This window comes from Rhipicephalus microplus, chromosome 6, assembly GCF_043290135.1.
Source record: "Rhipicephalus microplus isolate Deutch F79 chromosome 6, USDA_Rmic, whole genome shotgun sequence".
In the NCBI taxonomy this organism is placed as follows: domain Eukaryota; kingdom Metazoa; phylum Arthropoda; class Arachnida; order Ixodida; family Ixodidae; genus Rhipicephalus; species Rhipicephalus microplus.
The window spans coordinates 186,831,176-186,856,139 of NC_134705.1; the positions used below are offsets into that span (position 1 = coordinate 186,831,176).

At 43.3% G+C, this 24,964-nt stretch overlaps 2 protein-coding genes across 2 annotated transcripts in view; both read right to left on the reverse strand.

Annotated features, from left to right (window-relative positions):
• The window catches only part of LOC119167002 (transmembrane protein 135-like), a 48,962-nt gene that overhangs the window by 21,251 nt on the left and 2,747 nt on the right, over window positions 1-24,964 (reverse strand). The window contains exon 2 of the mRNA XM_075867248.1: window positions 22,064-22,200. Coding sequence (XP_075723363.1) covers window positions 22,064-22,200 — 137 coding nt within the window. The remainder of the gene's footprint in view (window positions 1-22,063; window positions 22,201-24,964) is intronic.
• LOC119164573 (sterile alpha motif domain-containing protein 3) lies at window positions 3,524-18,431 on the reverse strand. Its single transcript, XM_037416794.2, has 9 exons — window positions 10,250-18,431; window positions 7,405-7,514; window positions 7,097-7,327; window positions 6,945-7,029; window positions 6,081-6,227; window positions 4,443-4,667; window positions 4,137-4,311; window positions 3,929-4,002; window positions 3,524-3,842 (listed from the first exon to the last, which is right to left on the reverse strand). Exons 1-9 carry the CDS (start codon window positions 10,391-10,393, stop codon window positions 3,573-3,575), a joined length of 1,461 nt encoding a protein of 486 aa, XP_037272691.1. The 5' UTR covers window positions 10,394-18,431; the 3' UTR covers window positions 3,524-3,572.

Genomic DNA, 24,964 nt, shown 5'->3' on the forward strand with positions numbered 1-24,964 from the left:
GCACTAAGCTGTCCCAGTTTCAAGAAACAATGAAAGCAAGCTAAAAGTCAAATACACCGGGCCCATGACAAGGTCATCCAACTTCGTGTTTAGAAAAATTGTTTCACGTTTTAGGGGCGAAGCTCCTCAAAGCGGCAGCCATTTGTCCCTCGTAGTAGTAGTAGTAGTAGCAGTAGTCGTAGTGTGTAACCAGTCTTACATTTTGACCTTCAAGGTGGTGCCGGTGGGAGATTTCTTCTGTGCGTTATTGAACAATAAAAAATTCGCAGCGTGCGCGTTAACTAAAAGCCGAATTCTCCTGTCTCTCATTCCCCCTTAGCAGTCATTGGCATGTACATCGAGCACTATCTAACAAGAAAGGGTTGCTGCGTTATACTCGCTGGGCGTAACCTCCTTGGTTTTAGAAAGGTTTAGCGAGCGTTGGGTTGCAGTGCCATGAATACAGTGAACTAGTATATGCCATGAACTTTAGGTGGTTAAAGGTGGGAAGTAGACACGAAGCGCAAGCCGTAAGAAAGTGTACGTGTGCCACCTCTCGTTCAGTCCTTGGAGTGTCCGCTGGATGGCGGTGCTTCTATATGAGGAATATGCGATGAAAAGATGCGAGATGGTGGTACTTGGAGTGTTCAATAGGTGGACGAACGGACACACAGACAGATGCACGGATGGACGCAGGAGCGGATGCATGGACGAACGCGGGGATGGACGCACAGATGGACGTGCGGACGCACGAACAGACGCACGCATGGACGGACGGATGCTTCGGCCCACTCTCCATCATTCACTCCGTGGATATGCTGCCGTTCTTTTAAGGGGGGGGGGGATTCAAAAAAAGTACGTAACGATTTAGAGTACTCGGTACTCTACTATGGGAGAGCACTGAGCCGTCCCGTGGGCCTCGCACAAAGTCGGCTGTTTACGTGACGCCGGGCCTCGCTACATTTGCTAACATAATTAAATGCCGAATGACGGTGCGAACTAGTGTGCGTTGAACTATGAATCGTGGCCTTCTATTTCGTTCTCGTTAACAGCGTCTTAATTCGTCCTCGGTAACGTTTTTTTTAAACACATGCTTTGATTGAAGGGTCAATAAGTGTTGGTGTTTTAACGACGCTGTGGCCTTTTATTTAATTTGTTCTGGTTAATAGTTTTTCATAACTATTTGTTGTTTTTGTATGTTTCGGTTTGTTCACATGCGCCTATACGCTAGATCCGCTGTAGACGACGGTGACAGGCGGACATTGTGCGGTCTTGAGGGGCTCTGAAACGCCAAATCGATTCTTTCGTTGTGTCTGTACAGGTTCCTCCGCTTCTTGTCATTAATAATAACGACGTTGCGTCATCTTAGGAAACTAGATTACGCATTATGTTTTGTCTAGATATGAAAACTGACGTGCACGTCTCTGAAAGAACAAATTCGTCTACCAACGTGCAGCCGGTGGTCGGGCCTTCATCAGTAATGTAAATGATGATGTATAGATGACATATGCATCACAGGCCGACCCACCGGTCGCAACGATAGTAAACGATTTGTTTTTGTTATTGCTGCGGGCCGGCTGTTTTTATCAAACTTCGTTCTTCTCTACTTCCATCCCAGCACGCGCCCATGCCCTAGCGCCACTACATCTCTCTCTCTCTCTCTCTCTCTCTCTCTATATATATATATATATATATATATATATATATATATATATATATATATATATATATATATATATATATATATATATATATATATATATATATATATTTGGTTTCTGCCCACGGCAAGTTACGCAAGTCATCTTTTCACCCACTTTTCTTTCTTGACATTTACATTACAATACGGTCTGATAACTTCCCCTTTACTTGGCATTATTGTCTGTTAGATCTCATTATTACTGTGTCAAACACGAAAAAACAAGCCCTTATGTATACACTTCTTGCCTTGTATATATACGCACGTAATGAGAGGCCTCCTACATAATCGTCAAACGTGTCACGCCCACGGTTGCAGGATATCTCGTTTAAACTAATCGGTTAGTAGGTTTACTATGCTTAGTGCGCGAAACGCAAAGGTGTGTGCATACTTAGCTTTGAGAGCATGTTAAGAACCCCAGGTGCACGGTCGAAATTTTCGGAGCCTTCCACTACGGCACCCCTAACAATCGTATCGTGGTTTTCAGTCCGCCAACTAGTATCACTTCGTTATCTGTGTTTTATCGCTTGCTTCGCATCCGAGCGTTTAGCCCGGGAAACTGGCGATGCGGCAACTCCGTCAGCGCTTTGTATAGATAAAAAAAGATCGGCGCGGTTTACTCGGCATTGGTCAAATCGGATCGCGCGGTCCGTTTTTGCGTGGCATCTTGTGGCGACATCTGGAGACTCGTGCTTAAATTATGCGGCGGAAGCGCGAGACCCTGCAGAGTGCTCGAGGATGCGCCCATGTAGAGAGACGGTATAGCTGTTTGCGTAATTCGAAGGTTGTAGCTTCGGATACCATTGACGGGAAGGGTACTTCTTCGCCCATTTTATTTCGTTTTAAATTGTGTATTAATTACAGCACTACCATTAAAAGTAAATAAAACGCCAGGTCTGCCCGTAAGGAACGGCGCAGTCACAGCGAGATCTGGAAGAGCGCTATAAATAGAACCTGTTGCAATGTATGGATGAAAAAAAAAGTTTTATTTCATCAGAAGGCAACTGCGGACGATTCCGTGTTACACTCTTAAAAAAAAAGTAGTGCTACTTGCTACTTTTGGGTAGTAACAGTTTGTCACATATGTTACAACCCTGTTAGTAACGGGAGTTAGTAACGGCAAGCGTAGTCACTGTTACTACTCTTGCCGTTCCTAGCAGCAGCTAGTAAAAGCAAGGGTAGGAATCCTTACTACCGTTGCTGTTACTAACAGCAGGTAGCAACAACAAGGGTAGTAACTGTTACTGGCCTTGCCATTACTACTTCCTGTTAGTAACGGCATATGTAGCAATAGTTACTACTACTCCCATTACTATAATATGGTTGTAACATATGTGACAAGCCGTTGCTACCCAAAAGTAGCAAGTTCCACTACCTTCTTCCAAAGTTACGAAGCTAATATGTTAGTAATCGATGCTACGTTCTTACTAGCTACGGCTGGTATGGAGGTACGACAGACTCTTCGAATACACAATTGTGTGCACACCAGGTTAGTTGAATTGATTATTCTGATGGCCATATTTTACCGAGAACATTGTAGCTGTAATGAATGCGACGAAAATGCGGGTATATATACCAATAATATAGATATGCACTATACATATAAAATCAGAATAATTGCCAATGTATTGCATCATGGTATTTAGCACTTTTTCTTGGAAAACACCTGGTTCTGTTCCACACTGCGAAATATATTATCATGAAAGACACTACGAACACACCTCCAAATTCACTGCTGAGTGTCAACGGCCGTATAAAACCACAGGTTTATGCGGCTGACATTGTCAGGAACAAAACAATGCATTGTTCCAAAAGCCAGGGAGCAATGAAATATGCCACACAGTGCATTTTTATATGAAAACATTTATTGATAACACACGTCTGTAGGCATAACTTAAGTTGCCTTTTCAAGCGATGATATTTGCCGTATGACTAGCGGCATCTGCTTTGCACTTGTCGGCAAGCCACAGAAATGTTCAAGTAGAGTGAATGTTTTTTTGTTGGCGCCACTGTACTTGACATCGAATATCCAGTATATTTCCATAAGCGCCGTCATACCTGCAATTACATCAAGCACCTCTACACTAAGCCCTTCAAAGCTCGCAACTATGTTTGTAGCTTCAGAGGCATTTTTGCCCTTCAGCGAAAGGGCAGGGTAGGTGTCCTGTAAAATGAGTAATACATAAAATCAGCATCACTGATGAAAAGTATACTAGCTGATATAAAAAAAGGTAAAGCAAATAAGCTCACCGGTCCCTGCAGAAATCGCGGCTGCTCCTTTAGGAGCATGGGCAGCAACTCGACAATGCCAACGGCAAAGCGATCTGTTGACGAAATATTTTTAGGCACATCAAACTTTCACATATAAGGGCATTGACAGTAATACTCCTATGAAAATGACTTATAAAAGTTTGGAAATTTGGGAAAACTGGAAAAGCTGGCAAGCTTCTACACGTACATTTCTTTTCGTCACCATCCAGTGCCTCGACTTCTTCTTCAATTGCTTTCACAGCTTCCTTCGCGCAACGACGACACTTCGCAAGCTCAAAACACCGGTCTCCATACCGGTTTATAAATTCCAGGACCTTTTTTTCTAAGTTAACGCCAGTGAGAGCAATGAACTCCTCATGAAGCTAGAACGACAAAAAAATTGTACCGAATCACCAACAAATTTGCAACTATCGATAACATAAAAAAACTCATTGTTAAGTTCTCTCACATACATTTCTGCAGCAGGATCAAAACCACAGCTGTTTCTGCTCACCATTTCAGCCTTTGCCAAAGCAGGGTATTTCAGCACCACATCTGCTGTTGATGGCCTCATTTCCTTCATCCACTTCTGTCTAGATGGTCTTGTCTGCTCCATAGAATCACCGAGTTTTTGCATGTCAGGAATAGGCCGCTTGATTTCTTTCACCATGTAGTCAATATGGCTATTAATTGTAGCCTCATCATGCTGAGAAGCGACATGTTGGGAGAGATCTACAATCTAATCAGCAAAAAAAAGATGGTACTGCACAGTGAAAGATCACGACAAATGACATGAAATAGGCAGACATGAAAACTCAACTTTTTGCTAGCTCAGTTGAAGAATGTTGGCATTTTTTTGAACTGGACATGTGTAGAGAACTCAATTACAGGGTTGACTTACGTAAGAGAACTGAAGCAGTGTGTACTGATACCATCTTGCTCTGCGAGTGTGTCATAAATTATGTTAATATCAAAGTTCTCACAATGATTCTCTCCAATGTCGACCACCTCGGCACTTCACCACTTCCAAATTTACACCTTGTGAACCAGCATATCGCAAATGTGTGTGTAAAACCAGTGAACCACGCCTCCTACCTATATCAGAAGGAGTCTGAAGAGGTAACACTGATTTTAAATATTGCCAACTGCGGTGTCGGTGTTAGAATACAAGAGTTGTTGCCTTTATATGTATGTCATATATGTAAAACTTTGACCAGATATTAGTTAGTAGTGCTTGTTCTTTCATATAAAAAGAAAGTTTGAAAACTTGAAATTTCGAACCTAATATGTATCTTGCCTCCCCCCCAAAAAAAAATGTTCACCTCTAAAAAGCTTCTGGAAAAACATTGGTTTATGTATAGTTACATGGTGTAGTCAACAAATAAAGAGCAATAAGGAGCTTTTCTAATGTAGAGGACAGACAGATATTGAAGCCAAGCATAGCATATGGGCATTGTTTATGGTGGCCACTGAAAGGGCATTAATTATCGCTGGTTGGAGCTTTCACATCACATGCTCACTGAGCTGCAGTAGTTTGATTTCACCTGTCCACTTATTTCAGTACTCATGCGAGTTTAATAGTTGAATCAAAGGATTGTCAGTCACTTTCAGTGATAAGTATGGTGCAAAATGTAGAACACAATATTTAAAGCTGGAATGATGCATGATGTCAATAACAAGCTGATACCGAGCAATAAATCTACTACTTGCTAACCAAGGAGCATGGAATCAGCCAAGTCGGGAACCTAGCTACAAAATGAAGAAAAGAATGAGGAATCGAGCAACATGCCCGCGGCACTTGCTGAAACGCCGAGTTTTAAACATACAGGGACACATAGAAGTTTGATAGAGCGTTACCATCTTGACTCAAATAATAGAGCCTTGCATGAAAACTGTGAAAGTTGTTGTTTTGTTCTCCATAGGAGATAAGATGATTTTTTTGTTTACCAAATTTATTTTGTCTTATTTTGCATTTACTATACTTTAACTGTCAATATGGCCCTGAAAACTTGCCTGGCTTCTTAATGTGTTGATATGAAGAGGTTATATCGTTAAAAACATGAATAATGTTTTACTTCAGTAGCTCACACATAAAATAAGAGTGACTTCATAGTTGAGTTCTATGTACCAGTCCATTTGACGTTTCACTTACCACATGGCAGTGCCGCTTAGTATTGGTGCTTTCTTCTAAGTCTTTGCGTTTTCCGTAAGCTGCTCTCGCTGCTTGAACAGCTGGAACTGTGCACAGAGACTTCCTCATATATGCGAATTTGTATTTCAAGGAGACTTTCCATGAGTCCTGGAAACAACAATTTTTTTTATTATTTCAAATTTCCGCACAGTGGACACTGTCCTCTTTGAACATGGTCACTTTTGAAGCAAATGATTCTTTGGGAACCTTGATACACTGCTTTTAACCTGCTATGGGGCAGAAGCAGATTCAGGTGACAATACCTGGCAAATTTAGCTGTTCCTAGTAATATCAGCATATCTGTTGTATTTTAGCTTTATCTGCTCATTCCAAACTCCGGTTCCTGCATTTTATGTATGTGCTGGAGCCATGCGGCATGGCGAAGATCGTGGCATTTCAGTCGCAGAACTGAGCTTGTGTGAGCCTCTATTCAAGCTGTGATTAGAAACTACATATACAATTAGTGGTAATATTCAATCCCCAGAAGCGATGCATTACATCTGTATTTATCCTCTTAAACCGGTGTTAAAGCTTATAACCAGGGCCAGTTTTTAACTTTATTAATGCATGATATGAATATATTGGCCATGGGCACCTAGTTGATGATTATTATCAAACCCTCAAGTTAATGTCTGCCATTATCAGAGTTCGATGAAACGACTCTAAGAACATGCATGGCAATTATTCAAATGTAATAAATATGGGGTTGAAACTTCTTGAATGCTCTCCAAGAACAAAATAACTTGAAGGGCACCTGCAGTCTAGCTCACCAACATGTATGACATCCCAATAAAGTTATAGGAATGCCATTGCTTTAGTGCTTACCCAGCCTGTGCCAATAGTGTCCCTTAGCACTGGATATTCCAACACGAGAGATTTTGCAGCTGCTTCGTAGAGGCTTCCTGGATAGCTGTAAAAAAGAGCAACTTTAAAACCTGTACTGAATTAAACACATGCAAATACATGCCTATACTTACACTGTTATAGTCATGAGATGATTTGCAATCCACCCTACAATGCGGGATTTAGTGTGACTGGACACTTTTCCTGGTTGTGTCCTTTCAATCGCATCCTTAATATCTAAGGGCACAGGTGGTAGCCTATAATCATTTTCACAGCAGGCAAGCTGCTGACTAGGTGACTGCTCATTACTTTCAAGGGTCTTGGGCAGGCTACCTTCATGCACTGCTGTCACTTTGTCAGTTGTGCTGAAAACAGAGGCTAGTAAGTGATGCAGTTTTCCAAAAGCAATATTAAACTTGGCACCTGAAATTTAGGTACTGACCTGCAGCTCATTAAGAAGTTTTCACTGCACACAAGCCTGATTTTATCTTTCTCAGAGAAGACATGGCCAGCTGGTGGGTCCACAAATTCATCATGTCGGACGTTGTATACCTGAAAGAGATTCAGATGTGATGTTCAAATTCCCATAAAGTTACCTCAATAGGCACAGAACCTGAAGTAAGCAGACTACCAATGTTATATTCAATAGCACCCTAGAATCACTTTACTTGTCCTGTTTTTTTTTATTATTATCATGATGCCGTGTGTATTGTCGAGAAACCCTTAATGTATGTATTGTAAAGAGCATTGTAAATTACTCGTCTGGACATTCGGTATCAGTAAGTTCAGATTTGTGAAATAGTGACAATTAAACTTGTGAAATTTCACTGTTTCATAACATCAATTAGAAATAAACAAAAGCATTTAATGATTGCTGTACTAGCAGAAGATAATCACTGTGCTACAACGAAAAACCACACTCACAGTATCTGCTATCTATAAAATACTGTATACGCTAATGGCACAAGTCTTCATTCAATAGACCATGGAGCCTTATATTTTCGCACGTTGAAGGAATTATTAGGCTGCATTTCTTGCGTGCGCTAAGCTGAAGCAAATTTTTTAGCTCTGTTGTTATCTCTGTCGTCAAACTTTTCTTCTACAGTGTATCACAATTTAGAAATTAGAAATGGCTCTAGCCAAGTTCGTAGAGATCTCGACGTTTCGGAACCAATTCGGTATTTTCCTAAGGAGATGACTATATTGGTCATGGAAGCATCTCCCCGTCTTGTTTGACAATGGCCCCTGCTTTCTCTTTCTCTCGCGTATCGGAGGCTGTGAACGTATACAGAGGGAATTGTTCCTAACGACCGGTTCATGTTTACAGGTGTGTTCTGAATGTAACAGCATTTGAACAAGAGCCTCCTTCATAGATTCCTTTCTGTTTCAAGAACAGAAGCGATGTCGAAGTCGATCTTATGATCGTGCTTCTCATATTACTCTGCAAGAACGCTATGCTGCACTTCTATCTTCCAGACTGTTTCTGGGAAACACTTTCTCTGACCTATGTAGCTGGCTTTACCTGGCAGCTATCACCTTTACAAAAATGGCTAAAATTCAAACTGTGTTTCAACATCCAACACCACCGCTTGGCAACACCATAGTTTTTTGCAGAAGCGAAATCATGCGCTAATAAATACAGTGTTGATAGCCCATTAATGTTTCGAGTGCACACATTTCGGCAATGAAATAGCTAAATAGAGATAAAGGATCCGTCGCTATTCCATTGGTAATTTGAATACTCACACACCTAATAATTATTGATGATTTCACTACACAAAGCAACACAATATATCAAAGAATACAAAGCATTAAACACACCTAACGACACCTGCGAGACAGAAATGCCGACCGTGGGGCAAACGTACAGCATTGGTGAACAAGCATCCAGAACACAAGACTGCGCGCGCACGCACGCACGCACGCACGCACGCACACATACACACACGCACACGCACACACACACACACACACACACACACACACACACACACACACACACACACACACACACACACACACACACACACACACACACACACACACACACACAACACTTTACGCTAGCTTTGAGAATTTTCAGTTTCTGACGAGCATACCTGGGAGCACAGCTGGCGGTCCCCCCGCCCCTCACCCTATTGTCAATTAAGACGTAGAAGGGGGTCGCCATGTTTGCCCCACTCATTGACACAATAGGGAGAGGGCTGCTGAGTTTCAGAAGGCAGCGCAAAGTCAGCCAGGGTAGTATGCAGATATCTTTTTCAGAGGGGAGGGCACGTTTCTGATCTATAGTGGGTACCGGGCAGGTAAACGTTCATTTTGTTCTGTGTAGGCAGAGCGAAAAAAAATTTCGGGGTGGGGGGAGAGAACGTGCCCGGCGTGCAACCTTCACCCAGCCCCCCTCTTCAGAGGGGAACCCTGCGCATGCCGATGCTAACAAGCAGCTTCTGCACCCACGCTATTTTCACTATGGAAGATACATGCAGTAACCACAGAAATTAGCCTATTCCATGTCCTTCGAAATTGATAATAAGTCTTTCTTGTAGTCCAATTTTATTGATTTCATGTTTTACGTGCGGTACAAAAGTCTTACTTTTTTTTGCTGATCTCCTTACATACCTAACCTCTTAACATCCTAGCTATGCCTTTATTCGTGAACAATCTCGCTCAATTTGAACACCAGGAAACGAACTCAGCGACGGCCACTCATCTTACCAACGCCGTGTCTTGGTGCATTGCCTGCTCGATAACTGGATGACCAAGCGCGCTGCCCCACTTTCCGCTAATGAAAGTTCGTGCGTGCCTCCGAGAGACAGATCGAGTGCGCATTTTTTTTTACCATTTTCACCTCTCATCCTCTACATCTGTCATTCCCACTTCCCCATCCTCGGTGCAGTGTTGTTGAGTTGACCTCCGAAGTGAGCCACAGTTACGAGGCCACACTTATTTCTTCACTTTTTTTTTAAAACCACCCCGATAGCCGATTCGCACCATTACATTATCGCAACACAACCACTGCGAATGCCAGCAAAGGGTGGTTGCGCGCCGCCGAAGCGGAGATTAAACCTGGTTTACATCTCCCATCAGCAACTCCGAGACCACGTGCACGCTTCGCGGGCCGACAGCTCCAGTGAGAGAGCAGGGCAAGAAAAGCCCCACGCTTCGAAAAGCGCGAGCGCATGCTTGGTAAAACTGTTGAAGCACGTGCTAACAACGGAATATAATCAGTACTGTTTGGGCCACTGTCACAATGCAATTCGATGCACTTCAGGATAGAGACAACATACCTCAATCCGGCATGCTTGCAAAGAATGGCCAAAGTCTGTCGTCTTCAAGGCTTCCAAAATGTCCGCCTCCGTCGGTCCACGAGCAGAAATAATCTTCTTGCGGCCTTGAAATGACACCAAATATTGGAATTCCGGCGGCTCCATGAATACACAAGCACGTGGGCGCGGGAGGAAAGCTGCTGACACGTTCACACTGCGACAACCTGCTCTTTGCCTGGCTAGCCACCCTAGCCTGGCTCAGCTTCCGTCGATGTGTGCGCCCCCTGCCGCGTTTCAGTAATCAGCGCCTCCTGAAGGTAACTATCACAACGACGCTGTCTGTTGTTAAAATTTTGAATCTTGAAGACCATTTGGCTCTGTGCAGCGGAAATTTGTCCTGTCTGAAACCTGTAGCTGGCATGCGAAGGTAATAAAGAACATTTTATTCATTATGCCGGTCCAGTTGGGGACAGCGAGTGAGTAGAAGGGCATGAAAAGAGAACAAGTTCTCCCCCCCCTTTTTTTTTCCTGGTCTCTTCTCTCGCTTTCTTATTCCCATTTCATCTCTCCACTCTAGTCTATTATCCCCCTTCCCCAGTGAACCACTGCTCAGGTGTCGCAGTTGGCGGCAAATATTTGCGGGGTTCACTTTTCCTTTCTTTTCCGATTCTGAAAACCACTGCCCCCCCCCCCCCCCCCTAACGTTCGACACTGTAACGCGCCACCACCTTCCATGTTTATATAGCTTACAATTATGCGCTTAACCAGATGGACATTGGTACAAATAAGTAAGACCACCACAAAGAAGCTAACTCAATTCAATTTGTGTGCATCGAGCGCACAAATTAATTAATTTATATTAATTCTCTGCTGCATGACTCGCTCGTGTAGGCAGATGCCACGTCCGTTTTAACGTGAATTTACGACGACAGAAGTCATGTGCAGCTACCACTTCGCTCAATACTAATTAAGCAGCGGTTGTGTTATTTCAGATAGTGTGATGCAGCTCCCCACGTGTTGTTTTGAAAGGTGTGAGACACAGTTTTCAAGGCCACTCGTAAAAACAAACTGCTTCAAGCATAATGTAGGCAAAGAATTCTGTTATCTCTCGGCCATTCGATGAGAACTTGAATATGTTCTCCGAGCACGTGAATGAAGTGCTAAGATTTCATTTATCGTGGCCATTGAGTTCGTGACAAAACAATCACCGGTGTCAACATCATTTATTCTACAAGCGATATTATGTCACTTCCGCACGGTCTCACTCCGAGAGAGACTCTAATGGAGTGATTGTGTTGCATGTAGGTAATATTCACTATCAAAACCTGTGTGAGAAATTTTTTTTGTTGCTTCAAGGTCTTGTTGTTCTGTTAGGAAAGATATACATACATTGGCTGAAGGAAAGAAGTGAAAACTGAACGGCTCGTTTTTCTTTGTTCGACAGAATATTAATGAGGACTAACAGACAATGATGCCAGAGATAGTATAGGGAATGTTATTCGTAGTTATTGCAATGTAAGTTTGACGAAATAAAAGTGGACGAAAAGGTAACTTACCGCAGTCAGGGACCGAACCTTCGACACGTGCGATGCTCTATATATAGAGCAGAAGTTGGCACAGCGACGGGCCAAATGGAAGGGGGGGGGGGGGCTTTGCGAGCAAAGGGATAATGTAAAAAAACTGTAAAATCATGTTTATTTTAAGCACGCGTCATGAGGTTCCAATTAAACATTGGTTACTAAAAAAATTGCATTTTAGGCCAAAACTGCCTGGTCCTTTAAGTATACGAAGAAATAAGGTTAGAAGGAGAGGGGGGGGTGGACGTCCTGCCGGGGCCACATATATAGTAGTGCCTCGCGGGCCGCAGGTTGCGAACCCCTGCTCTGGAGCATCGCATGCGTTATTCGAAGGTCACAGGTTTGGTCCCTACCAGCGGACTGCTATCTTTCCATGCCATTTTCTTTCTTTACATGTACATTGCAATTACTTCTAATAACACCCTCTATATATTTCTTGGAGTCATTGTCTGTTAGTTCTAATTAAAATCATGTTAGTTGACAGAATAATGGGGCGGGTGGCTGCCTTTACAAAGCTCGTCGGAGATATGACCATATATAGTTTAGCTAGACCACTGCGACGCATTTAATCAGGATGGCCCCGGCATATCGTACAATTGAATGGTATCCAGAGGACCGCTGAATCACACTAAAGAGTTCAAACATATCGGGCGCGTATGTCTTCTCGATCTGCAGTTGTCCAATTAATGTTTTATTATTCTTCTTAGAAAGTATTCCCAACCTCCGCTTCTTAAGATGGCACACTGTCTGCCATATTAAACCAGTACACTGCAGCGTCGAATCGGCATGCATATTCCATCGGCATATTTCACTAGACCAAAAAAAGTGACACTTTTTGGTTGAGATCTCGGTTTGTGCTCCGAAACACGGAGCCCAGAGTGGTCTATAGCCACTCTAGACCACTCTAAGTTACTGTGACCATTGTGCCAATAGACAACTGAGGTGGGTGTACGTGGGGCAACCGGGTTGGTGTGTAAAAATGGCTGATTGTTCGAGTTGGTGTCGGTGTGTAAACATTCGGCTAAGCGAGCATCTTAATAATTCTTCTACAAACGGCTATTCACTCAAGTCTAAACACTGTGTAAAGTAGGTACCAATAACACGTGTCACCCACTTCTCGACAAAACAAACATTTGGTATCGCCGCCGGGATCGTTGCACTCGAGAGTCGTTCAAATTTTTACATCATCACCAGACGTGGACGCAAAAGCAAACCTTTGCTACCTTTTGATGATTGTGAGCTGGAATAAGCATGGTACGTGGGCGTAATCTCGGCACCACACAAGTTGGCTGGACGGTGTCCGTGGGTCAGCCACGTTGACAGAAATGCCTGGATGCCTGAAGAAGCACACCATACCTTATGTGAAATGCGTGACGGTTGCATAAATACCGCTGTCGTGTGGGAATACGTACGTAGGCCAAACAGGACGCTGTCTCAACGACCGACTCGGGAGCATCCTTTATCTCTAAAGAATAAAAGAAATGCGTATTTACCTGCGCATGGTATAGCCTGCAGATGTGATCCTCGGCTTCGCGAGGTCAAGATAATAGGCAGAAGCAACGAAACATTAGTGCGAGCTATTGGGGGCGTTTGACATTAAGAAAAGAGGCACAGCTTACATTATTGATACGACTATTTTACTTTACCAAAACGAGCTGCAGCTTTCTGACACGCGAATGTGACCAGTGTTTACCGATTTTGACGCACGCATTCGCAGAGATTTGTAATCTGGTGGCCTGTTCTTTCAAATAAACAAAGAAGTTTATCGCACGACCTTTCTGCTCCCTCCTACTTATTTACTAGAATCTGTGTTTTTTCCAAGTTTGCGGTATTATGTACCCTACTGACGTTAAATCAAATCGCCCAACAACAATTTATACTTAGTGTTGCATATTCAGAAATTTTTCAAAAATAGTTTCCTTCGCTTTACAAGTACGTTTCATAAATGTTACTTTACTGTTTCTGTCGCATACATTTCACACAAAAAATTCAACGGTAATGTTTGCTTATAACACCCTCATCACCTGTCGAGAACGACGGGTGATGAAATTGGTCCCCCGCATTGAATATGTTCCATATTTTTGATCCCATAAATTATGCAGTTTAAAAGAAAACTGGGTTCCTTTTCGGGCTGCTTGGTGCTATATACATAAAATATGAAATACTCAATCAAATGTGATACATCCTTTTCAGATTCCTGTCGATCTCACTTCAGTTCGGTTTATTACCTTATCTCCCGTGGAATCACCCGTTTAATTTCTATAACCATGGTTAGGAGACTAATTGCGGTTATGCTTGCTGTGCAGTCCTTTAATTAATGGACTTTACTTGAAACAGAGGGACGCCAATCAAAGTAAGGAGTAAACAAATGTTTTGTTTTGTTGTTCTTAGGTGCAATATCAAGACTAACAAAGAAAAACTAGCCCTTGAAATATCCACTTCTTTTCTTCTTTTTTTTTAGCTGCAAGAAAAAATTCCACGATTCGCGTACTTTTTCTTCCTGCCGTGGGGTCGTGCCTATTCTTCATGATGAGCGAAATTATATTGAGCGCACTCGATTAGCAGCGCACCTTAAGCCGGTTGAAGTTACTGGCTGTCTCCTTGCGAAAGGGGCATGCCCTTCCTGTACCGACGTGGGTGCCGCCCGCAGCCGACCAGCCGTCTTGAAAGACGTCAGCTCCTCAGGGGAATGTGTAAAAAGTTTGTTGACTGACTGACTGTCTTGGATAGGCCAGGATTTCGCGAAAACCTGTTTAAATAAGCTGCATCTTGTTCGACGACGCCGGCATTGTGAAAATAGATGCCGTGGTCCGCGAACGTACTCTTTGTCACTGGAACTTGGGGACATCGCTCTTATGTTGCCGTAGCTTCTCAGGAAGTTCAATACTTGCCCTACGAATGAAATGTCACAATAAGCACGTGCGTGGCATGAAGTAAACCAACCCATGCGCTTTCCCTACGGGCAGCCTGTATTTCGGGCACGATGAAGGGCAGGTCCAAGAAATCCACCTGCACAGTGTACTTCCACGAAAAGCATGTCCGTCCAGTTTAGCGTGGCTTTTTCAAATCTTGAACTTGTTTTGCAAATAAACAAACGCTCGCTAATTGCAACGTATATCGTTGCAAATTTGGCGAGTGTTTGTTTATTTGCAAGACACGTATGCCCCTCGCCAGACGGTGTTTCGTCGAATCCTTCACTAGATCTTGAACTTGATTTTGAAAGAAACCGTTTCTGCATCGACCAATATTCACGGCGCTGCTAGACACGTGTAGGAATGTGTACCCTCTCGCTACCCGCAGCTAAGACGGCACATGAATTCCCGTGTAAAGGCAACTACTCCTTATCCTTATTGTCAGTGAAAATATCTCACCCTTGCCACCCACCCCCCCCCCCCCCTTCCTCCACGACGCCCGCCTTCCAGGTGCAGTCTAGCCCGGCCGTGCAAAAACCCTCAAAGAATGCGGAGCTTCCACGTGTTGCCGGTTCATGTTTTTCGCCCTCCGCCGTCTTGTCAACTTTTTGGTCCTAAATGGTAAGCCATGCTGGCCCAGTTCGGCTGGTGAAAACTACGGATAGAACTGCAGTTACGTCTGCCATGTAGCTACCTGTAATCATGGTGAGCCGTCGGCGTACTTAGTCCAGAATACCGCCCAGCGGCTGTACGCAAATACTGCCGCGAGTGAACATGTTACACTCATGCCCAAGATGTGCGTTCTCGTCCACGAAGCTCTGCAAAGTCGTCTGGCACATAAGAGACCATCGCCACGACAATAGATTTTCTATCATGTGCGGTGTGGATGGGTGTGCGAAAACCTACAGTGAGTTCGAATCTTATCGAAGGCACATTTACCGTGTGCACAGACGATATATGGACATGGATGACGCAGAGGAAGCCGGTGTTGAACCAACAGTCCTCGAAGAACCACCGGTGCGTGCCACAACAAGCTGCGCTGCGCACGACACAGTGGGTGATCACAGTGAAATGTTTTCATCTGGTTGCTCGTCGAACATGATCAACACGGAATGCGATGCGGTCTCTGTTCCCACTGCTCGAGTGACCACAATCAACGACTTCGTGCTGAAAATAAAAAAACAGCTGTGCTTACTTTTTTTTCGTGTTGCAGAAGTGCACAAGCTACCGCACTCTACGGCAGAAAGTGTTTTCAATGACTTCAAGATTACCTTTCTCGACATAATTCGGACATTCGCTTCTGTCATTGAAAATAACATCGCGATGGAGTCGGCAGGAATCGAACTGCGCAAGTTACTCGCTGGTGAATTCTTAGAGGATATTTTTCAAGCAGCAAGTAGTAAATATAAGCGAGAGCAATTCGCCAAGCGTCACCTGCCCTACGTAAAGCCTGAAGTGCGTGATCTTGGTGCTGGTGAGACTTTTCAGTTTGTTCCTATAAGTGGTGTCATGCGAAATCTTATGTCCTCTGAGAACTTCCGCGACCACATAGAGCTAGATTTCTCAACAGGAGCGCCTTCACCAACGCTGCATAATTTTAGGGATGGCTGCATATACAAAGAAAAGTTGCATGCACTACTCGAGGATGGCGCGCAGTATACGCTTTTTTTTGTGTTGTACAGCGACGAAGTGGAGATAGTGAATCCGCTGGGGTCAAAGCGGGGTGTTCACAAAATCCTTGTCGTGTATTTCAGCGTGGTAAACATCCATGCCAAATACAGATCACAGCTCAGCTCTATCCATGTAGTTTTAGTTGCACCATATAGACTTGTCATCAAGCACGGAATCAATGTTATTTTGAAGCCAGTTGTAGATGACGTATCAGCTTTATGGATGACTGGTTTCACTCTGTGGAAGAACTCTGTTGCGGTAAAGGTGAGAGCGATTCTTGTTGCCTTTTCCGGTGATAACCTTTCAATGAATCGACTTGGCGGATTCACGTGTTCTTTCAGCCGTGGTCGTCCATGCAGATTTTGTACTTCACCAAACTCGGCGTTCAACACTGCCTTTCACGAGAGTGATGTTCAGGTTCGAAATCTGCCCTTGCACCAAAACCACGTTGCAAGTGCTAAAATAAATAGGCAGCTAGGCACAGCACTGTACGGCGTTAAAGATGAATCTCCACTCACAGATGTTGCCTATTTTGATGTGACAGTGCAACTGCCTCCGGACTTGATGCACGATGTGCTGGAGGGAGCCATTCCACATGTATTAAGGCACATTTTGCAAGGCCTGCTTCGTTCTGGAGTAATTAGGCACTCAGACCTTGATCGTATCCGCACATTCGTTTTTGGTGCTCACGACAAAAAGAACAAACCGGAAGAAGTCGTGAAATCCTTTCTTAATGGGCAAAGTGCATACAAGGGAACAGCTTCTCAAAAGTGGTGCCTATTCAGATTTTTTTCTCTTATGTTTGCAGATATTGTTCCTAAACAAAATGAGCACTGGGAAGTGTACCTACTTCTGAGAAGCATTGCAGATATAACATTTGCCGACAAGATTCCTCACGACCATTTGGCATATCTGCAAGATGAAATACGATTTTTTTTATCTTCATTTGCTGCTCTCTACCCTGGTGCAATAATACCCAAACTGCATTTCTTGATTCATTACCCTCGGCTCATCAGTGAACTTGGTCCACTAAAGCAATACTGGTGCATGCGATATGAAGCCAAACACCAGTACATGAAAACTATTGCACAGCGCAACCAAAACTTTCGAAATATATGCAAGTCTATCGCAGAAAGACACCAGTTGCTGCAGAGTTTCGAATTTTCCAACTTAGAAGTGGACCGTGGCATACAGACTAAAAGATCCAGGCAGCTGAAGCTAGAAGACTTGTGCTCATACATGCGCAAAGTTGTCTCTCCTGGCATTCCAGTGTGGGAAGTTGGTTCTGCCGAGGTGGAAAACTTGGTTTTCAAAAAGTTCGATGTAGTCATCCTAGAGAAGCAACAGCTGCCACTTTTTGGCCAAATAAGAAGGCTGTATATTTACTGCGGAAGCCTTTTCCTGCTTGTAGATGTGCTCATGACAGTCAGATTCGATCGTCACCGCTGGTCGTATGTTGTCGACAATACAGACGAGCAAAAACTTGTACAGCCCTTCAATCTTCCATCACCTCAAGTTCTTGACCTATATTTTGGTGCTGAGCTGATGCTACGGCCTGAAATTATGATTGTTGAATGATGTCCAAATTGTCATCTTAGACAGCTTTTTGTCACGGGCTGAATCTAAACTACTAGTAGCGTAGCCAATGTTTTTTTAGGAGAGGGGTTTCAGTCATACTTCATATATTTTTGCTCTGGAGTTTGTGTATTTGGAAATGTCCTCCCTGGCTACGCAACTGAAGATGACGTATGATTTTATGTTACATCTCTCTTTTAGTGTATGGTTTCTAGTGTGCTGTCTTTACTGTATTTATCTTTTACTGTACCTGATGCACCCTTTCATCTACTGTTTTCTAACCAAAGCTTGTTACATTCTTTTTCTTTTATCAGTGTTATTGGTCTCTTCCCACTGTATTGCTGCAGAGCGCATGGCACTTTGTGTGATAACAAATTAAATGATATCCACCACATTTATAGTGAAACGCATTGTGCATGGTTACTTTGTTACATATTGCTCTGTTTATTTAGTAGTATCCGGAGCGGATAATTGATATGATTGTTGCTTTGGACTATCTGATGCGCACATCTGCTGTTAATGTGAAATTGCTACCTTCAACTGCAACCGAAATATTATCATTCAGCGAACAATTTCGGTTAATCAACATGAAACACAATGGGCAGCCACAAAGTTACGGCTTAGGGCCTGTTAGCTTAGAGTTATGCAAATGTACAGCTGTGAAAATTTACACCTATAGAATATTTTCTGTTTTTTACACATGGTGCCTATATATATATATATATATATATATATATATATATATATATATATATATATATATATATATATATATAAGGGAAAGAAGTGTATAATTAAGGGCTCGTGTTTGCGTGTTTTGACACAATAATAATGAGATCTAACAGACAATAATGCCAAGAGGAAAGTATAGGGAAAGGTATTAGACCAAATTGTAATGTAAACGTGAAGAAAGAAAAGTGGGTGAAAAAATAACTTTGCCGTGGGCAGGGACCGAACCTGCGACCTTCGAATAACGACCTTCGAATAATATATATATATATATATATATATATATATATATATATATATATATATATATATATATATATATATATATATATATATATATATAAGGGTCATGAACCACCCCTGGGCTTGGTGAAGAGAGAGACCGTGATCAAGTATAGAATTTGTATTTCAATACCTTCAACTACTCAACATTTCAACTCTTTACTAACAAGAATACGAAAAAGTTAGTAATACCTCAAGTGAGGTAGTAAACGTTGCAGCTACTATACTTCTTTGCATGCAGCTAGTAACTGCTTACTAATGTATGTAGTAAATAGGTAGCAAAGAGGTAGTAAAAATTCAAGAGAGGTAGTAACAGCTGCAGTTGCTACCCTATTGCAGTTAGGTTGCAACTGTTTACTAATGTAAGTAGTAAATAGGTAGGAAGAAGCTAGGAACGGTTCAGGAAAGGTAGTAACCGTTGTCGTTACTACCTGTTCGCTTGCAGTTACTACCTTTTTACTAACTTTTTTTTAAGAGTGTAGCATATCAACAGCCCGGCCCACTAAAGTGCTCCGCAATAAGAAAAAAAAAAAAAAACTTGTGTACCGGCTGGTGTAGTTCTGAATCCTGCGCTAAAAGCTGCTCACTCACTGTACTGTGAAACTTCGGGAAGCGCCTAGCACGGCCTCCGAGATGGCGGGCGCGTGCGCCTACCATCTCGGAGGCCGTGCACGAGGACGCAGCGATTGTGGGAAAGGAGGGGGTACAAACCTGCTAAACAACCCCTCCTGGCTTTGCTAAGGCACCAACACAAAATGCTTACGCATTAGAAGAAAGCTAAAGAAAAAAGGATTTTCTTCTCTTTTTTTTTTTGCGATTTTTGTAAACTACTCTTTATCGATGCACGTATACTGCGAGACGATGCTTGGTAAGCGAGAAAATGCGGGAATAGAAAATGCTGGCGGTGACACCACCTTCTCGCACCAGCATAGGCATGCGCGCACGGGGAAGGGGGGGGGGGGGGGCGAAAAAGTCAACTATATACATTAGTATAATTGGGAGGGGACATTGCAATTCAGGGGGTGGGTGGCGCAACGTCAGCCCCATAAATTGATGTAATAGGCAGGCAGGGCACTGCGACGAAACTTCGCCCCTCTGAAGGGGAATCCTGCGCACGCACACGTGCACCATTTGCCATGACGTCATAGATTTTGATGGCATCTACTAGGGCCTACGTAATTGGTAATCGAAAAAAGAATATAAAGTACACTGCCTTGTGAGGAAGTCCGAGGCTTAACGTACCGAGTATCGGAAAGTTTCGTTCTGCCAATGTGGCAAAAAAAAATTTGAAGTTTGAAATCCATGACGTTTTAGCCGAAAATTTCGGCGGGAAATTCGAAAGCGAAGCTTTTGGCATTGGCTTGCTCATCTATTAGTAAACCTAATGCAACGAGATGGACGCCCACAGAGTTTTCAGGGCATAATTTATCGGTATAAACTAATTAATGTTTCGCTTTAGTGTCCATTTAAGCAAAAGGGGCCAAAAAAAAAAAAACGGCGTCGAAAACGCGTCGTGTATTGCAAGAGAGACTGCTAAATCGTAAGGCATTCCGTAATACTCCGCGATCATATCGCCTTTCACCTTAGTCGAGTACGCTTTTTTCGTCGTTTTACCTCTCATGCATCCAGCGCGCTTAGCTCGTGAGCTGGCAACACTGCAACTCGGTCAGGGCCGTACGTCCCCGCGCCTTACGTGCGAAGAGATACGAGGGCACAAGTGATCGCTCGCGAAAAGTATTCACCATATCGGATTACTATATCTCACCTATATCTCTGGAGCGCTTATCTCCAGAGATCTGGACAGGCTAAATGCGTATAACTAGTGCGGCTATAGAGGTAAAACCCAGCAGCGCACTTACACATTTCTTCAGAAGCATTCTGAACGTTTTTTTTTAAACAGATATACAGTGCCATGTTGCCACTACACGTGTGGCGCTCATTTAAATGCCGTGTGGCAGCCAAGTTTTTCGTCTATATAGTGTATGCCTAAGCGTACAAGTTGATATATAGTGTCAATCCGAGTTTTTTGGTACATACTGAACTTCGGACAAGCAGCGATACGACGGGATGAAGAAGGAAGGGACAGGGTCAAACGCTGATTGACGAGGAGCTTTTATTTAACCGCAGATCAATATATACTCTTGGGGTGCTTCTTGCAATGGCTTGCCTCTTGTCCCTGGCTTTCCGGTAGTGAGTACGGAAAATAAACAGTTATTGGAATTCAACATGAGCCGCCCAAGGAGGTTTGACCACCTAGGAGAGGCCTTTTGCTGCGATTAGTCGAAAAAAAACATGCTGGGCCATAACCCTTATACTTATACAATAACAGCACCACCAGCCATAGGCATGCCCACAGGGATTGGGGGGGGGGGGGGGGGCTCTGCCTTAACGTCTTAAGAGGGGCGGGGGGGGGGGGGCAGAAAGTGTCTTAGGGGAGGCGCTGCAATAAAGCCAGTACGCCCCTCCCTCCTCTGCCCTTGAAAGAGGAACAATGGGCACGCCTATGAACACAGCTCCGAGTGAGTAGATGTGCGTGGCAGACTTCGCGCTACTCCTTCGGAATCGGTTTGAACGCCCAACTCGAAATTGCACTCTTCGTAGGGTGATCAGGGGGCCGCCACCCTCCTATACACACGAGGAGGGGTGAGATTTCAGGTTGGAGAGTTTCAGGTTTCAGGTTGAACGCTATGTTTCTCGAATTTCGCGGGAGCCCCAAAAGCTGCCCCAATTACAGTACGTCCTTCTCGTTATGTCCCGGGGGCGTCCGCTAGAGAAAGCCAAACGGATGTAAAAATTTAATTCGACATTAGTATCCTTCGGATGTCCCGTGGACATCTGCTTAGTACGTGGACGTTCGGACTTTATCCGGATGTCCGAGGGAGTTTCAATGCCCATTGGGAAAAGCTCTGCGTGAGACAAATGTGATGGCACCCACTGACGTGACATGACCGAGAATTTTGAGCGAGTATCCAAAGCACCGGAGACCTATATTCGAAAACTATACGCTCCTGCTTGACCCAAAGGGTGCGTACGCAAAGGGCTTTGGGGACCCAAACTTTTGGGGCCCCTATTCGAAAACTTCCTCTCACCTTGAGATGCACGCGAAGGCGCACATGAAGAAGAAGCAGTAGGCGATGCTGAGGGATGAACGCAGGCTGTTTCCGATAATGTAGCTCAGTATCAGCTGCTCCAGGGGCTCGCCCTTGGCCCGAGTCAGCGCGCCCGTCTGCAAGCACGGGCAATAGATGTAATAGATATGAGCGTGCGATAAGGCGGGAGTTTACCACACAACGCGGAATACTCGATCACTTCTCATGCCGATGACCTGGATAGACAAAACTGTACGGGTTGTCATCGCGCGGGAGAGAGAACAGGTCTGAGACCGTCCGAAAGAGGAGGTCCAGGGTTGTTGGCAGTGAACCGAGCTCTGTCGCCTTGAAGCGGAATTAGGAGGAGTGGGAGATACGAGACAGATATGCGGAAGTTAGGAGATTGGAAAGATATAGAGAAGCAGATTGTAGGGGTATAGTGGACGGAGGGCTATTCGAGGAAGCTCTAGATTAGCTATATCGGTCGAGATGAGATTGATGATAAGCCTGTATCGATAGGTACAGCGAAGGTAAAACAAAGTAACAGTATTAAAAAAAAAGAACGCGTCTTTGCGTACATAACGGAGGTACGTGGGACAGCAGTGTAGAGGAATACGTTTGGCCGAAAATTTTGATTATAATAAGCTTGCGTAACGAGGACGACGCGAGGTTAATGTTGTTATTACGCAAACCATCTTACGTAAGGTAACTGCGCCGCTGTTATGTTCATTGTCACGTGTTCTTTTGTGACGTCAAACCTTTGCGAAAGGTAAACAGACATCCAATAGCGTTTCGGTGTTAAACTTCACCGGAGGCTGTGGTTTGCTTTCTCTCTTCATTTGTCCTTTATTTCGCGCTGTTGCTCTAGCATGCATATGAATGCGTCACGAGATCAAAGTTGAGATTTGTCAAGATTTGACGTTAATATTTGTCAACGTTAAGATTTGCAACCTATCGCGCAATGACGGCGACGAGGCTGTGATTCAACAAGATTTCACCATAGCCGATTTATTGTCTAATCATTGCTATTTGATTGGATTAATTCAGGTGGTTGCCTGAAGTAACACCTGAGAGGGGCGTGGTCATTTCGTTTTTGTTTTTACTAGAAGAAAAACCTCATTATAGCATAAACGTCGTTAATGTCTGCTCAAAGTGGTTTCGCTCCTTCGTTCCTATTGGTGATATGGGGTGGACTACGAGCGCTCAAGTGACGGGGGGGGGGGGGGGTGCTGACACAGACTTCAGGGGGGGGGGATTGCCCTTACCACCCCTCCTCTATATCCGCCACTGACTGGGTCTTTTCAACCGGCAGACTATCTTTTCATCCGCTTCTCTTTCTTCACATTGACATAACAATTACTATAACATAAAATTTACTTTCTTCGGCATCATTTTGTCTTCTCATTAATAATGTGTCCAACTAAGTAGGACGAGTCCTTAACTTTCCGTTTCTTGCCTTCGTGTCACTAGATACGTTAAGTATAAGTTATGTGGCACAAAAACGGGAACCTTGCCAGTATTCCACCGAAAGAGGCTCGCATGGAAGTGAGCAAGCAATAACTAAACGTTACGCACCAGCGATGATATAAACGGCGAGTCACAAAAGAAGAATGACAGGATTGCACCTTGAAAGAGTAGGAATTCCAAAGAAACTGCGCAAAGATCTCGGAAAAAAAAAATGAAATTAAGGCTGCAACACATCGTTTGGTTATACAAAATCCAATAATGGTGTCCATAAGAAAAAAAAAGAGATAAAAGAACAGAAAAGATGGAAAATAAACTTATAAACTGTGTCTCTCTTCCTCTTTGTTTATTTTGTGGTTCTTGCTCTAAATCAGCGCGTTACGCTCAGTTGAGGTGAAGCTACTTATAAGCAAATGCTGCTGGTAAGTATAGGTAACATTCCAACATGGAGGATGCTATTTTACAAGCTTCACCAATTTACTTTCTGGTAATCTCTAGGCCACCTGTTCCAAATATGATATCGAGGCTGAGCATATACTATTTAGTGTATCGTCGGTTCACATACTGAATGTTTGTCACTACAAGTTATGTTATTGTATTTAGGGCCGTATTCAAAACCCTAACTGACTTTATTCGTTCTTTTGTAAGTGAGTTCCTTTATTGTTCGTATACATTTGTACATATATAGAATTTAGCCCGTTTACTCCTCCTGAAGGTCTGGAAATTCAGGCCAGCAGTATTAACAAAATAAATAAATAAATAAATAAATAAATAAATAAATAAATAAATAAATAAATAAATAAATAAATAAATAAATAAATAAAAGTGCCTAGCCGGTCCGTAAGAGTGAAGACACTTAAGGGACTTCAAAATCCAAATGTGCCGTGATGGTCTGCTAGGACCATGCGACATTATGGTTTACGATTAACAATTAGCATATTTCAATTCTGCACAGCAACACTATACTGCAATGACTATAGTTTGAAGAGAAATAATTAAATCTTACTTAATTACCGTCGTTTTATTACCTTCTCAGTGATATGATTTGTTGTCACTTAATTAACGCTACACCATCCATAACGAGGTCATGTTCCCCAGAAAGTTGTTTGATTCAAATAGATAACCGACTAAGCCAATAACCGACTAAGCGATTAACAAACAAGCATGCAAGTAAAAACAAGCTGCCTTACTGGGATCACACGAGCAAGCAAAGCAGTCAGCTAACTTAGCTGTTTCTTTTGAGCGAGCAAACACTTGCTAACACATGCACACAAACACACAAAAAATAGACTGATCAAGCAACAAATGAACAGGCACTGAATCAAAACAAGAAACAAAAACGCAGTATGGTTCAAGAAACGCATGAAGACACCCATGAAAACGGGAAAAAGATTTAGAGGACAATGAGACAGGCGAATACATTCTAAGAAGTCATTT

What these genes read in the sequence shown, in the direction of transcription:
- LOC119164573 (XM_037416794.2), bottom strand. Translation starts at nt 10,393, where the DNA reads ATGGAGCCGCCGGAATTCCAATATTTGGTGTCATTTCAAGGCCGCAAG. An exon ending in CTTTGGCAAAGGCTGAAATG is followed by an intron (nt 4,312 to 4,442) that starts GTGAGCAGAAAC and finishes TTGTCGTTCTAG; the next exon opens with CTTCATGAGGAGTTCATTGC. An exon ending in CGCGATTTCTGCAGGGACCG is followed by an intron (nt 3,843 to 3,928) that starts GTGAGCTTATTT and finishes CTCATTTTACAG; the next exon opens with GACACCTACCCTGCCCTTTC.